This window comes from Clarias gariepinus, chromosome 3 (assembly GCF_024256425.1).
Source record: "Clarias gariepinus isolate MV-2021 ecotype Netherlands chromosome 3, CGAR_prim_01v2, whole genome shotgun sequence".
NCBI lineage: Eukaryota > Metazoa > Chordata > Actinopteri > Siluriformes > Clariidae > Clarias > Clarias gariepinus.
The window spans coordinates 33183334-33196762 of record NC_071102.1 but is presented as its reverse complement, the minus strand read 5'-3'; the positions used below and the strand labels follow the sequence as shown (position 1 = coordinate 33196762).

The following is a 13429-nucleotide window of genomic DNA, read 5'->3' as shown; positions in this document are numbered from 1 at the left end:
TTAACATTTAGTGCTCCTGATCTCGCTTAATCTGGTTTTGTGGATCTATTGGATTTCGTTGCTCAAGGTACACTAGGAATGATCTAATAAGCCAGTAAGCTGAACTGTCTGATCTCCTGTCACTGGGGCGATAAACAGAAGCACGAGTCTGATCCGGGATCAACCAAGGTGATGGTTTATAGAGAGACGGCTGTGGTGCAGGTCAGAACTGTCGATCTAAAGCTTGCAAACGGAGAAAGAGAGGAGGAAATGAAACAAGCCAGCTCATTTGTTTTTGTCAATTCGCATAATCACTTCATAACATCATAAAATATATAGACGGTTACAGTCTAAATGTTGCAAAACATTTCTTTGATCCATTTTGCGTTTTGTTTCAATCGCTCGGAAACTGTGCCTTAAAGAGGTCTGCTTAAAGGGGTGGTTTTGCACGATACGATGTACTCGGACATGGCTCGAATCGAACAAGGAAGTGATCGTACCCAGAGAACGAAAGTAGATAGCTGTTCAGGCGCGACATCATCAGTGCCCTCTGTCTCCTCTCCGTGTCAGCTCGGCGTGCACCAATCTCATCCTCTGACCAAAACAGCCAGAGCTGATACGGTAGGAAGGCAGGCGAAAGTGTTGTCTTCGAAAGCGTGTTGACTTGTTTTTTTTTTTTTCTCTCTCCTGAAATATCAATAATATTTGGCATAGTGCAAAAAACGACTTTCTCCTTCTCTTCTTCTTTTGTGTTTAATGGCGGCTCACAAAACAAGTAGACGCTTACTGCTGCCTGGAGTGTAAGAGTGAAGAGCAAACATAATGTGAACGATGGTGAATTGAAGAGCATGTAGGGTTGAAGCAGTAGTTCTTGGACACGTTACAAATCAATCGTGAATGGTATGAAGATGCTCCAGAGTCAGCTGGTTGTTTATTAAACCCTTGTAAAAAGCTGCGTTTAAGAATCTCACAATCTCAGAAATGTGACTGTTACAGTTTATCTCGATGTCCTCATGATCTCGTTATAACACCCAGCTCTAACAAAGACATCGAGTTAGTAGACGTCATGCAGAATATTTTGATTAGCTCGTGTAATTTTATAAATTAAACATTAATTAAGCGCCATTTGCATTAGAAAGTGATCAAATGAGGCGAAATCATCAGGGTGATGATTAGGAATGAAGAGATCCTGATTACTGATGAAGGTTCACTCCGGTGACTCATTGCTCAAGTTTCATTGTTAAAAAAAATAAAAAAATAAAAAATAAATGGGAGTTTTTAAAAACGTATTAAAAAAAACAATAATTGAAATAAGGCTTAAAGGCTGGATTAGTACAGAATGTCTCACATGCGTAAGCTGTAACAGCACAGCCTCAACAAATTTTTTTTTTTTTTTTTTTTTTTTCCTTTTAGTATCTTATTTCATGATCATTTTCATCCTGCACACAGGACGCTGGTAAACTACAATACTGTGGGAAAGTATTGACCCCCATTGTTAATATTGCACTTTAGAAACTGGAACAAATGTTTTACTGCGACATGCTGTAAAGTACCTTAAGCTACAATATGTAAAAAAAAAAGTGATGCAAGTTATGTAACAACCTCAGCAGCAACCTTATTTCCCCTCTCGACTGTTCCAATCACTCAGCATTCAATATCACTACTATCTAAATTAATTACTGGCCTGATCATCATCTGCACCTGTCTCTCACGGGTTTATGCCTTAAGTTAGATGTGTTTTTTTATGCTTACTGATTGTTAAGCCACACAGTGACCTATTAATCAAACATTCCTCTATAAAAAAAAGGGGGGGAAAAGTACTTCAGGAAGCTTAAGGAGAACTATTCAAGATTACATTACATAAAAAAATACGAGGGCTGGTTCTTTTGAAAGAAAAAAAAACATGCATAAAGCAGTGTGGGGTTTAATAGTTTTTGCACAGTACTGTAGTTTGTCACTGTAACAAACAGAACCGAGACGTAACCATTGGCGTACACCAAGTTAGGATTAGCATGCCTGATTTGGAGGACAAGCAGAAATCCGAGCTGGATGGCCAGTTTGGTTTGGTTGTGCGCTTGGGGTTTTATGAGCGAAGCAAAAAGAAACCGGCTCAAGTTTACACGAGACGTAACTCACTTGGAATGTCCCGATGTTGATATAAGCCAGGGGGATTTAGCGGGTTGTGCACCAGCTCTGCCTTATTTTTTTCCTTTCCTTCTTTCTTTTTCCAAACAGAAGACAACTCACTTTGTGCGATTGCAACACCGTTTTACACAAACACAAATCTCAACTGAAATAGCGAGAGACATGTTCACTAAAGGAAATGAAATCAAGGGCACTTCAGTGTTGCAGCACTACTGTCTTACTTGGGGGGGGGGGGGGAGTGTTTTTATTGTATTGTGGTTAGCCGTATGGATAAGCGCCGTACATTTACCTGATGTGCTGTTAGTTTCCCTCGATGAAGCAAAGTCAATTAATTAGAAACAAAAACATGGCAGGTCAGAAATGTGACTAGGAGAAATCCTACAAATCACCTGAGAAGAGTGAACACAGACATGAGAGCAATATTTGGAGATAATTCTCAAATTAATTACACCATCGTCTAATCGCATTTCACAGTTTTTTTTTTTTCCTTTCCCCTTTCTTTTTGTTTGTCGATGTAAATCTCCGTAACTTATCGCATTTCCACAGGACTTAAGGCTGCATTCAGGGCGGGGGGGACTAAAAAGAAGGGTTTAAAAAAATAATCATGTTTATCCAGCTAAGTACGGTATGGTGTTTATGGCTCTCTTCGTCAGGCTAGGCAGGAATGGATATAGATGTATATACAGCATTTAAAGGTACGACGTTACCGCTGATGTGAGCGGCCATTTTGATCTGATGCAACTTGCTGAACTCCGGTGTTAAGGAGACATTTTCGGAGGTAGTTACGATTTATTAATTTATTTGGTTTTTGTTTAAACTGTGTCTGGAAAATCACACACAATCGAAATCGCACAGAATTAGTTCACAGTTCACTTCCTCCTTGACATACTGTGATAGTGATACAAGGCGTGTTTTATTTATTTATTTATTTTTTGTGTTGGATTTTGCCGATTATTTGATATCTTCAGAGCTAGGGAAAGCGTGTGTGATTTCACAAATTTCTGAGACGTCATGCTCAGCTTAGTTGCAGCGAGAGAGTCGGGTTTGGGTTTGAGTAATCAGGGTTTGTGAGACGGGAGGCGAGGCCAGTGCTGACGCTCTCCGCTGGCTGCCCTCAACCTTTCCCCCTGTGCCGTCTGTCCAGATGCTGGCCAGAGGAGGGACGAGGCGACCCCACACAGGCAGGGGGAGCCGGGGGGAGCGCGGCAGGGGGGGAATGCACCCTGCCGCTCGACTTCCAACACAGGTCAGTACAGGACTGCATGACAAACCTCCCCTTCCTCCCCTCCTCATCATCCCTCCCTCTCACTCGGGGAAACAAAAACCAGGACACGCTCAGAGTTAGTTCTCTTTTTTTTTATATATTTTTTTTATATATATAATTATATGAACGTGTGTGTGTTTTCTACAAATAGTCGTAGATCATATAGAACTCTTGTACATTATTTTATATTTCTCAGATTTCAGACCTCTGCAATGTTTTATCTTCGATAATCCTTCATCTGTAAGAAAGATTTTAGATTAATGTCAGCGTTAGCCCTAACTATTTTTATTTAAGACTATTTTTATTTCCGATGTGTCATATCTCATATCTGGTATATAACCCTGAAAATGAGACTTGTATATAAATAATCTTCTCAGTAATGCCTACAGACTTGAACGAGCCTTTTTTCTCTCTCCCCCCCATCCCATCCGTGTTTCATCCTGTTGCTGTATTATACCCCTGAATGTATCACCCACTTCTTCTTAACAGCGAACGTGGCGTATTTTAAATGAGAACACTAATTAGCGTGGGTTATTTCTGGCAGCGCGCAATACACCGCGGGCTAATCTAAGTGCGACGTGTCAAAGGTTATTAGGTTATTCGCATGCCTCGTGCCTTTAGGCCTGGTTATTTCCAGAAAGCAATCTGCGTGATGCATTTCTACATAATGCATATCGTTTGTTTTAAAAAGGAAGAATTAATTTGGCCTTTGTTCTGGAGTATTAGGTGCGAACGGGCGATCGTGCTGCTGTGTTTGAGGTCATCGTGAGACATTAGACTTCTTTACTGAGTTTGCTTTTGTTTGCATGGGTATTAAAAAAACAGTTGAATTAACACAGTGTTAGCTTGAAGTATGGCGCGTGGAACACTTTTTTGTGATTATCATCAGTACTGTTCTAATTGTAGCTGATCGATGTGTTCTTGATTCTGATTGGTCAGACAGCATCTCGGATAATAACAGCAGTCTTGAGTCGTCCACAGGTTTAAAGTGACACGCTTGTGTTTTTTTTATGGTAACAGCTACAATCTTCTATCCACTTGTATAACTCCATACAGGACTCGAATATCTTTGTCCCCTCGAGTGCTGGCCGATGAGCGCACACGAGCGAAAGAACTTTCCTCTGAGTGTGTTAGCAGTTTGTAAGATGCGATTGCCTGGTGTCGCATGTCTAATTAACCTTAATGGACTGGAAGGAGTCTCCAGTGTCAGAGGTTTAGCAGTACCTTTATATTTATACTTTTTTGTTAGAAATATGTCCTACATAAAGGCATAATTGTTTAATCATTGTTTCTTTTTCTTTTTGTAGCCTGAGACTCTTTTTAGATATAAAAATAATTCCATAGGCTGGACTTATTACTCAATTTATATTTTATTTGTTAATATATTTTTATATTTTATTTATTCTTATATTATTTATATTTCATTTTATTTATTTTTATTTTTTTTATAGCTATGAAGCTTTAAAATGATTTTCTCAATAAAACATATATTAGATGCATCCTGACTTGAGTGCTTGGACCCTTAAATAAATAAATAAATAAATAAATAAATAAAAATAATATAAAAATATGGTAAAGCTTTAAATTTGTCTGTGTTTTGTTTCCAAGAGTAAAACAGAAATAAAAGAAAATTCAAGTATGCTTTATTCAAAAACGGTTGTGTAATCCAGACACATTATTGAGACGGCTGTAGTATAAAAGGAATAAAGCGGTTCTGGGTGTGTTGCTGCTGCTGTAGCAAAGTAATCAAATCTGCATCGCTCGTTGATTATTTTCCAATGACTGCAAGTTTATTCCTCGCTCGTGCTGAACCTCACTGGCCCTGCGCTGTATCTCACAGAGCCGCTTTATTAACCCTGCAGTCAATGTCATTTTGTTTTAAATTAAAAATGCACATTTCTGTTAAATCTTCTAAACCTTTTCCACCTACGACGCTTCATTTCACTAATTATGTCCGGAAGGTTTTGGAATCGGATCTCAGCCAGCGCCACAGGAATCGCGGTCCTGATGTGACGTGGAGCGACAGGACCCCACACTTCAGCTGCGGAGCGAAAAACGTAGCATTTTTGTGCGCTGTCGCTGTTTTAACGCCCGTCCAGTGTCAGGGTGTAGAGGGGAGGTGGGAAGCAGCGCTGGAGGCGGAGATGACGATGATGAAGATGAAGATGATGCTTCTGCTTCTTCAACAGCTTTTCTCTCCAGACAAATTAGGGCTATGCTTCATTTAACAACTCATTTAGCTGTGGAGAAGCATGAAGGGCCGCTTCAGCACCCTCAATATCTTCGTTACAGGCAACCGAGGTCGCTTTTAAGCAAGAGGGAAGAAGAATGAAAAAAATAAATAAAATTTAAAAAAGCACTCCGGCTTGTCAAATTTATATTAATAATGTACGAAAACTCATTGTGCATTTGCGGGTCGTTTGTGATTCGTAGCGTTTAGTCACAAAATGAATTCCCTGTGCGGGTGAGAGAGGCGTGCGTCGGACGGTGGATATTCTATATTGTACTATAACGCACTATACTATCTATATACTATCATAATGTATGTCCTGGTGTATACCGGCTACCTGTCTGCGTAAAGTCGTACTGACTATCACTCTCTCTTTTCTTTATTTTTCGTTTTTTATTTCTTTCTCTCTGCAGAAAACATGCGTTGAACTGCCACAGAATGAAGCCGGCTCTCTTCAGCGTGCTGTGCGAGATCAAAGAGAAGACGGGTAAGTCGTTCACTCCTTTCAACTTCGCTCTCGCTCATCGTTATTCTCTCCTCCTCTGTGTCTCTCTTTCTCTCTCTCTTTTCCCTTTCAACTCTGACTTGACATCATTCATGCAGAAGAAGACACAGACTTGGCGCTGCCTTCATTTTTTCCATATATACCTACATACACGTTTCCTGCTCTGCGCCTTGACCAGGGTTCTGTTTGTGCTGGCGCGGTTTTACCGCCAGTCCTCCGGCATTCTGAAGGCGTGCTGTGACTAATTACAGAGCCGTGCGGCAGGGCTGATCGGTCGAGGTGTGTCTGGTTGCGACCTCGGGAAAACGTCATACAGTTTTTAGCAGCGCTCTGTAATTAAGACGAAGCATTTTGAAAGTGCTAGTGAGCAGAGAGAGAGAGATCAACCTGCAGCTCCTCATCACAGAAGATGTGTGAATAAAACACTAATACTATAAATGACATCACCGTGGTATAAGAGGAATACTCCAGGACATGCTGTTATTGGAAATGAATCAACTTCAGGGTGCGAACAGGAACACCTCTTCGCTCCAGCTCGTCTAAAAGCAAACCCGGATGTATAATCTTGTTCAATTTGCAGCCATTTAGTTAACCGTATTACATTTAATTAGCAAAGGTAGCACATAACAGGTAGGTTGATTAGTTTCCCCTGAAGTGTTGCATTTCTTATCCAGTTTCATGTTTCTCCCTGAACGGAGACATTCAATCATGCGGAACGTCCACGAGACAGGTTATCGCTTATGTTGTAGACGTACCGCAAACACTGATTCCATCACCAGCCTGTCTTTATTTCTCTCTCGAAGCCGTCGTACAGATCGGTCACGTGAACGAGGAACCACAAGGAAGCAAACTCGCTCACGATGGGTTTGGGGAAAAATTCTTTAACTAGTCATATTAGTAGACTTAAGTCCCTCCCTTTGAACATTTTGTTACTATAGTAACCGTAGCATATTAGCGTGCGTATAAATACAAATCTGTGGTCCTCCTTGCAGTTGTTATAGAAACCTTCCAACCAATCAGCTTCATGAATTTATCATCTTGCCTTCCATATGCCTCGCTAGCTTCAGAGCACTTAATCTCAATCTAGCGTGCTACGTTTTTCTGCCACGGTGCATATTTTACTTTTAGAGTAGGACACTGGGTTTTTCCCCCTCTTTTCCCATATCTAATTGACTTTCAGTAAGAAGGAAGTGTTTTCTAGACTAAACATAAGGCCGTGGTAACATTTATTCACATAAAGTGACGCGTCTAATGAGTCGGAGTGGAGTCCGCCTGCGCGGCGCGTGCGGCCTTGTCTCGTTTATTCAAGGCATTTTTCAGCGAGACGCAAGGTATCGCTTCGCTTTGGGAAATGGTGCCAGCCGGGCGCATCATTAGCACCACTCCGTGTTCATTAGGATCTTTTATCCTCAGGTTTTCCTCGCGAGAGTCCGGGCTCTTGGCCGAAGACGAGGTCTCGGATTACAGCATTAAAAAGGTTCAGTCGGCGGCGATCTGTGAATAAATCCGGCTTCATTTTCAACGCTTAATTGCATGCGAGAAAGAAACGGGTCGAAGTGGAAGGGGAAGGGGTGGGGTGGGGGTGAGGGAGGGTGGTAGTGGTGATGGTGGTGCTCTTCTTTTCTCTCCCTTCTCTCTTCCCTCTCGTCACCATGGCAACCTGCTGTCTTATTTACCTAATGTCATTCACTTTGATTTTCACATCGAGTCCGGCAGCCCAGGGCGGACCTGTGAGAGAAGATACGTGCGTGCACGCACACACCTACACACACACACTTCGTGCACACACACACGCGCGTTTTAATGCAGCTCTCCTGTGTTGAGAGGTAAGCCGAGTGGTTGTGAGGTGACCGAGTGCTGCGTCCATGCCGCTGTGACGACCCGAGACGCAGACAAAGAGAAATCAAATACACACACCCTTTTACTTTACATACTGTTACCATGTTAATGAGCTCACACACACATGCACTCTAGCTTTCTGTCTGTCTGACACACATAGATTCGCACTGTCTGCTCAGCTCACACGTTCACACATCCAAACCTCAGAGTCTCTCACTCGCTCATGCTCTTTTTTTCTTCTCTTTTTTCCTGTATGATGAGCAGCAGGGATAAAAGTAGTCTTAGTTCAAGTCGGCCCTGATGCTCTTCTCTTTCTCTCTCTCTTTCTCTCTGATTTCAAGTTCTACATCTCTAAATAGTATTTGTTTGAGTCTTTTCTCCCCATTGCCTACGCCTCTTCTTTTCTTTCTTTCCCTCCATGTTTCTCTGTTTTTCTCACCACCTCTCTCTCTGTATCGTTCTCATTCTGTCGCTCAATCTGTGCTTCTCTCTCTGATTCTCCTTTTCTGTTTCTCTCTCCCTTCTCTTCTGTCTCTCTCCCTGTCTCGCTCTGTTTATCTCTGTCTATTTGTTTCCCTATATCTACTTGTTTTTGCTTTGTATCTTTCTCTCATTCCGTTACCATCTGACTTTCTCAATATCTTTCTTTTCTGTCCCTCTGTATCTTCGTCTTTTCTTTTTCTATTTCTCAGTTGTTTTTTTCAATTCAATTCTTTGTCTCTCTCTCTCTTTCTTTTATTAGTTCTTTGTTTCTGTGTGTTTCTCTCCTTCTCTTTCTTTCCCTCTCTCTCTCTCTCTCTCTTTCTCTCTCTCTCTCTCTCTCTCTCTCTCTCTCTCTCTCTGCTGAAAGAGGAGACTTCGCTATGAACTCGGGGGCTTTGATATGATAATGGCGGGGGTGATGGGAGGACTAGCGTGGCGAGCGGTTGGGGGAAGGGATGTTGAATTCCTCTGAGCCCTGCACTTCTCCTCATTGTTAAGGAAACGCAGTGCCATGTGACCTGTAGGGGATTTTTTTTTTTTTTTTCAAACAAAGATTTGTTAATTAATCTCCTTTGGAGCTGATTAAGACAATGGAAAGACATTAAGAGTTCTTTCATTTCTTTTCATTGTTCTTTTACTTCCGTCTTTATGCCTCTCCACCCCCTTTTTTTCCTCCCTTTTTCTCTTCCCCTTTCTTTTTTTTCCCCTCTTACACCTTTTGGTATTATCTCCTACCGGCTGCTCGCAGCTTTCCCTTTGTCAACAAGCTGACTTTTTGTTCACAGATTGAGTCATTTTTGATCGCGTTATCTCTCTCCTCCTGCGCCGTACCAGAAATTCATTTCGAGAGCCGGGTTATCGCGGCGAGCCCAGGCCGCCCGTTCATTACCAGTATTTGCAGTGCGGGCTGATAGAAAAATTGAAATGATTAGCTATCAGGGTCATATTTGCAAAGGTGGCTGTGTGGCTCAAACGCATCTCGCCGTGAACAGATAACGACTCGTAACTCGTAAGTGCACATTCGAATCCCGTGATCCAAGGCGAAGGGGGGGAAAGTTTTAAGCCCTGGGTCATCTTCTAGAAGAAGCATAATCCATGTAGACCGTCATCGTATTCCATATTCACGTTGTCTAACATTTAATCATAAAGAAGCCTTGACCTTTACAGACGCCAGATCTCATCCGGGATGAATTAACTCAGCTGCGTGTGCTCGGAAATTAAAGCACGGCTTCACGTTTCTTCGGCATTACGAGCTAAACGTCAACTGCTGAGCCACAGCATCATGCGCAGATAAAAAGTTTTAGGAATTGCAGAACGAGTAACACAATCTCGTTAGGTAGAAAATACTTAAAGAGAAAAAAAATCTAATTTCCATGATGAGGGAACACCTTGGCACGAAGCTCCTAATGCCGCCAAGCTCTTATTAGACGTGGAATTTGTCAGGGACTCATTTGCACATTAGATTGTGTTTTTAGATGAACTCCAGTCTCGCGTGTGTTCCTGCACCGCGCTTGCATCATAGAGACATTAAAAAGCAATTAATCTGATTAATAAGACAGTCATATGACGCGGTCCTGCTGTTTTAAGAGGAAAAGCAAGATGAGGTTTTGCTAAACAGACAGTTATACCTGTACGATAGTATTGTGTAATATTTATGTCGCGATAAAATACAGCGCAGGGCGGAATTTGAAGATTTGTACAGCAATAAACATTGTATTTGTTGTAACTGCGATTGGACAAAGTATTTAAAATTTTTTGTAAAAATTGAGAGTGTAAGAAATTATTATTATTATTATTATTATTATCATCATGATAATTGGACAGTTAAAGCAAAACCAAAATGGTGGTGTGGTTTTTATTTATTTATTCTTTATTTATTTATTACAAAAAAATTTTTTCAAGAAATTAAGTAAAAGAAAGTATAATTGCAAGAATAGCCTTAAAGTTTTAAAGTAAATTGATTGAAAAAAAGCAGCTGCTTTAGAAACAGAACTTGTGGTTGTTAATTTGACACAAAAAGAAAAAAAAATTATAAAACCTGACAATTGAGAGATGAACGGTACAACAATATTTCTCAATATCGGTGTATTGTTTCATATAGATGTGATATTGCCCAGCCCTAATCTGTAAATGAAAAAGAAATGCTATTAATGTATAAAAATGCACTTATTGAAAAAAAATGAACAGCTTAATACATTTGTTAATAATCTTGTTTGATTAATAGAATTGTATAAAAGTCCACTCCCCCAATTATCTCATCCTCTCTTCTAGCTCCTCCAGTACGTTCCTCACTAAGTGCCGGCTTGTCGTGGCCTGCTCGGTTTCAGAGCTCTGTTATTTGAGAAACTTGAGCTTTAAACAAGATTAAATCTGGAGCTTTCTTTGCTTGCGTCCTTTGGCGTCCACGAGGCCCAACATTTCTTCCAGTGTTCCCCTGAGCAGGTCCACAGTCCTGCGCTAGAGCGCATTACGACAGAACGTGATATTTTTTCTAACCCCAGCAGAGGAAGGTGAATTATTAACCAGTCTGCGTTCGGATGCTTTTCATCCCATCGGCCAATCTGACCCCAAGGTTGGTCAGCGGTTCAGACAGGATACGTTTACAGCAATGCCAGTGCGCTCACTGCCTTACTAATAGCTGTTGTGTGTCTTTGTGTTTATGTGCTGTAGAAGATAACGTTAAAAAATTTTTTTACCATGTTTCTACACTGTATGTTTAATTAATCACATGCACAGGTAGTTCTGTAAAAGAAAAAAAAAAGAACCAGTGTAATTGTTCCTAATATCTACAAAAACCCTGCACAAGTTTTTACATAAAAAAAAAAAACCTAGAAATCTATTTTAGAAATCAAAGTTGTCTACTGGACTATTGTTATTAGTAGATGAACAGTAATGAGACAGTTGGGTTTAGCTTTAGCATGTATAATGTGTAAAGGTCTGTGATGTGGATGGGAGAAGTAGTATTTCTTTGTGTAGCAGCACAAAGGGGTAGGTTTTTTTTTTGTTTTGTTTTTCTTCTAGTCTGTTATACATCAAAATTGAGGTGAGTTATGTAAGTACATTACAGTAGGTCTTAATCATAAGTTTTTCTGCTCTGCACACTAAGCGTGATGGTTGTCACCTGGACTGTAAGCACGATGGGAGCCAAGTTGCACAACCCTCGTTCTGTGCAGTAATGCAATCCTAGGTTCAGCTGAGACTCATAGGAACCATCTGCAGTCCCACTGAGCTAAATTGAGTGATTTACTCTTTTAAAGTTCTGGTGTATTTATTACGAATGCAACTCCTTTCATTCACCAGAAGTAGCAGTATTGCTAACCGTAACTAGCAGGAAAATTTATAACCATCAAGACCTATTGTGATTTACTTATGCACCTGAAAGTCAGACTCAACAAAAAGAAATCTCACACTGTCCCTTTAAACTGCAAAGACAAAATGGCTTTTCTGTACAATAAAAAAATATATAAAAAAATAAACATTAAAACCTATATGAGCTTTAAAACAAAGCAGTATTTAATAAACCTGTAACCACTATCAGACATTGTGTTCAAACTTTAGAGAAATAATTTCCCCCAGACGAAATTCTTATCACACGTGTAGTATGAATGTATCATGTTGCACAGTTCTGTATAACTCTATAATCGAATATTAAGAAAATATAATTTAAATATCTTTTAATTTTATTATTTTTTTTAAAGAAAGGAAGTAATTCAAACAGGAAGTAGACAGCTGATCTGTGTGAGCACTTGTCCAGTGTACAGACTGTGCAAATAATTCATGATGGATTACGTCCCAGCAGCTGCTTCTATCTTCGAGTCTTTTAGATGGATCGTGTTTGATGTGTAATTTTTCAGGAGCGAGTGTCTGCAAAGTTGTCAAGTCGAAATCACGTAAAAAGACGTCTCATTAGTTCTTAAATATCAAGCCGTTAAAACGACGTCGGGCTTGTTTTCCAAGTCTCCGAAGCGCGTCTGCGGTTTTCGCGGAAGTCAGATCCGATCCTCACCCCTGCTTAAATGATTGAATCCTGCGTTTGTATTTAATTTATCGCGTCCCTCTCCGAGCAATTAAAAGTTTCAACATTGTGTTTCCTCAGTTGATTGTGTTGCAGTAAAGCCCCTCCAGATTTCCAGCAGGGTGTAATTAGTTATGTAGCGCAGGGTGTCAGCACCAGGCTCGGTCTGTCTCGCTCAGCTTCCGCTCCTGACGTCGAGTCAATCACGGGCCTAATTAAAGCTTTTTAATTATTATTCCTTCTTCAGAGAGCTTAATTTGAACCCTCCCGTTAAATTTAACGAGCTGCTGGAAACCGGAGACTTTTTCTATTTTATTTTATGATGCCAACACTGCAGGCTCAGCGAGCAGAGACAGAGAGACAGACAGGTAGTTGGCAGTGAAGGGATGCCAACAGACGGAGCGCTGAAAAGGTAGACACGAACAAGCATACACACACACGCGTGCAGGAGGGACAGCAGGTAGATACAGGAAAGTGATTCACTAAAGGCTTTTTCTCTCTCTCTCTTTCCTCCCCCTCTGCACTGAGAATCCGAACTTTTGGCAACCGAAAAAACAAGAACTGTGCTTGTGCTGTGGTCCAGATCAGTACCGGTACCAGTAATAGGTGCTCAGCAGGTGCTACTTGGAGCACTGTTGCTGAAAACATGACTTCGAGCTCTTACACTCGTTAATTAAATTAATGACTAAAAGACGTCATGTCTCATCCAGCATTTTATTTATTTTTCCTCCCTTTTATCCAGATGTCTTTCTGCAGCACTACAGCTCTGCCCTTTGGCTCAGTTTGCAAACTTTGGCTCACTAGACTCCATTTTTATTTTATTTTTTACCTTTCGCGGTGAGTTCGGTTTGTTCTTACATTATTTAAATGTTGCAGGAAAAGAAAGTACTTTTATACATTCATTTAATTTTCACCACTTAGTACTTCATCTGGATCATTGTGTTCAAAGACGGAGCTTTGTTTTTCACG

At 40.7% G+C, this 13429-nt stretch overlaps 1 protein-coding gene across 2 annotated transcripts in view; it reads left to right on the top strand.

Moving 5' to 3' along the window:
* The window catches only part of pbx4 (pre-B-cell leukemia transcription factor 4), a 49146-nt gene that overhangs the window by 8737 nt on the left and 26980 nt on the right, over positions 1-13429 (top strand). The window contains exons 2-3 of one of the 2 annotated variants that reach the window (XM_053491429.1): positions 3269-3370; positions 6032-6105. In XM_053491429.1, coding sequence (XP_053347404.1) covers positions 3269-3370; positions 6032-6105 — 176 coding nt within the window. The remainder of the gene's footprint in view (positions 1-3268; positions 3371-6031; positions 6106-13429) is intronic. The other variant, XM_053491430.1, reaches the window with a different exon arrangement.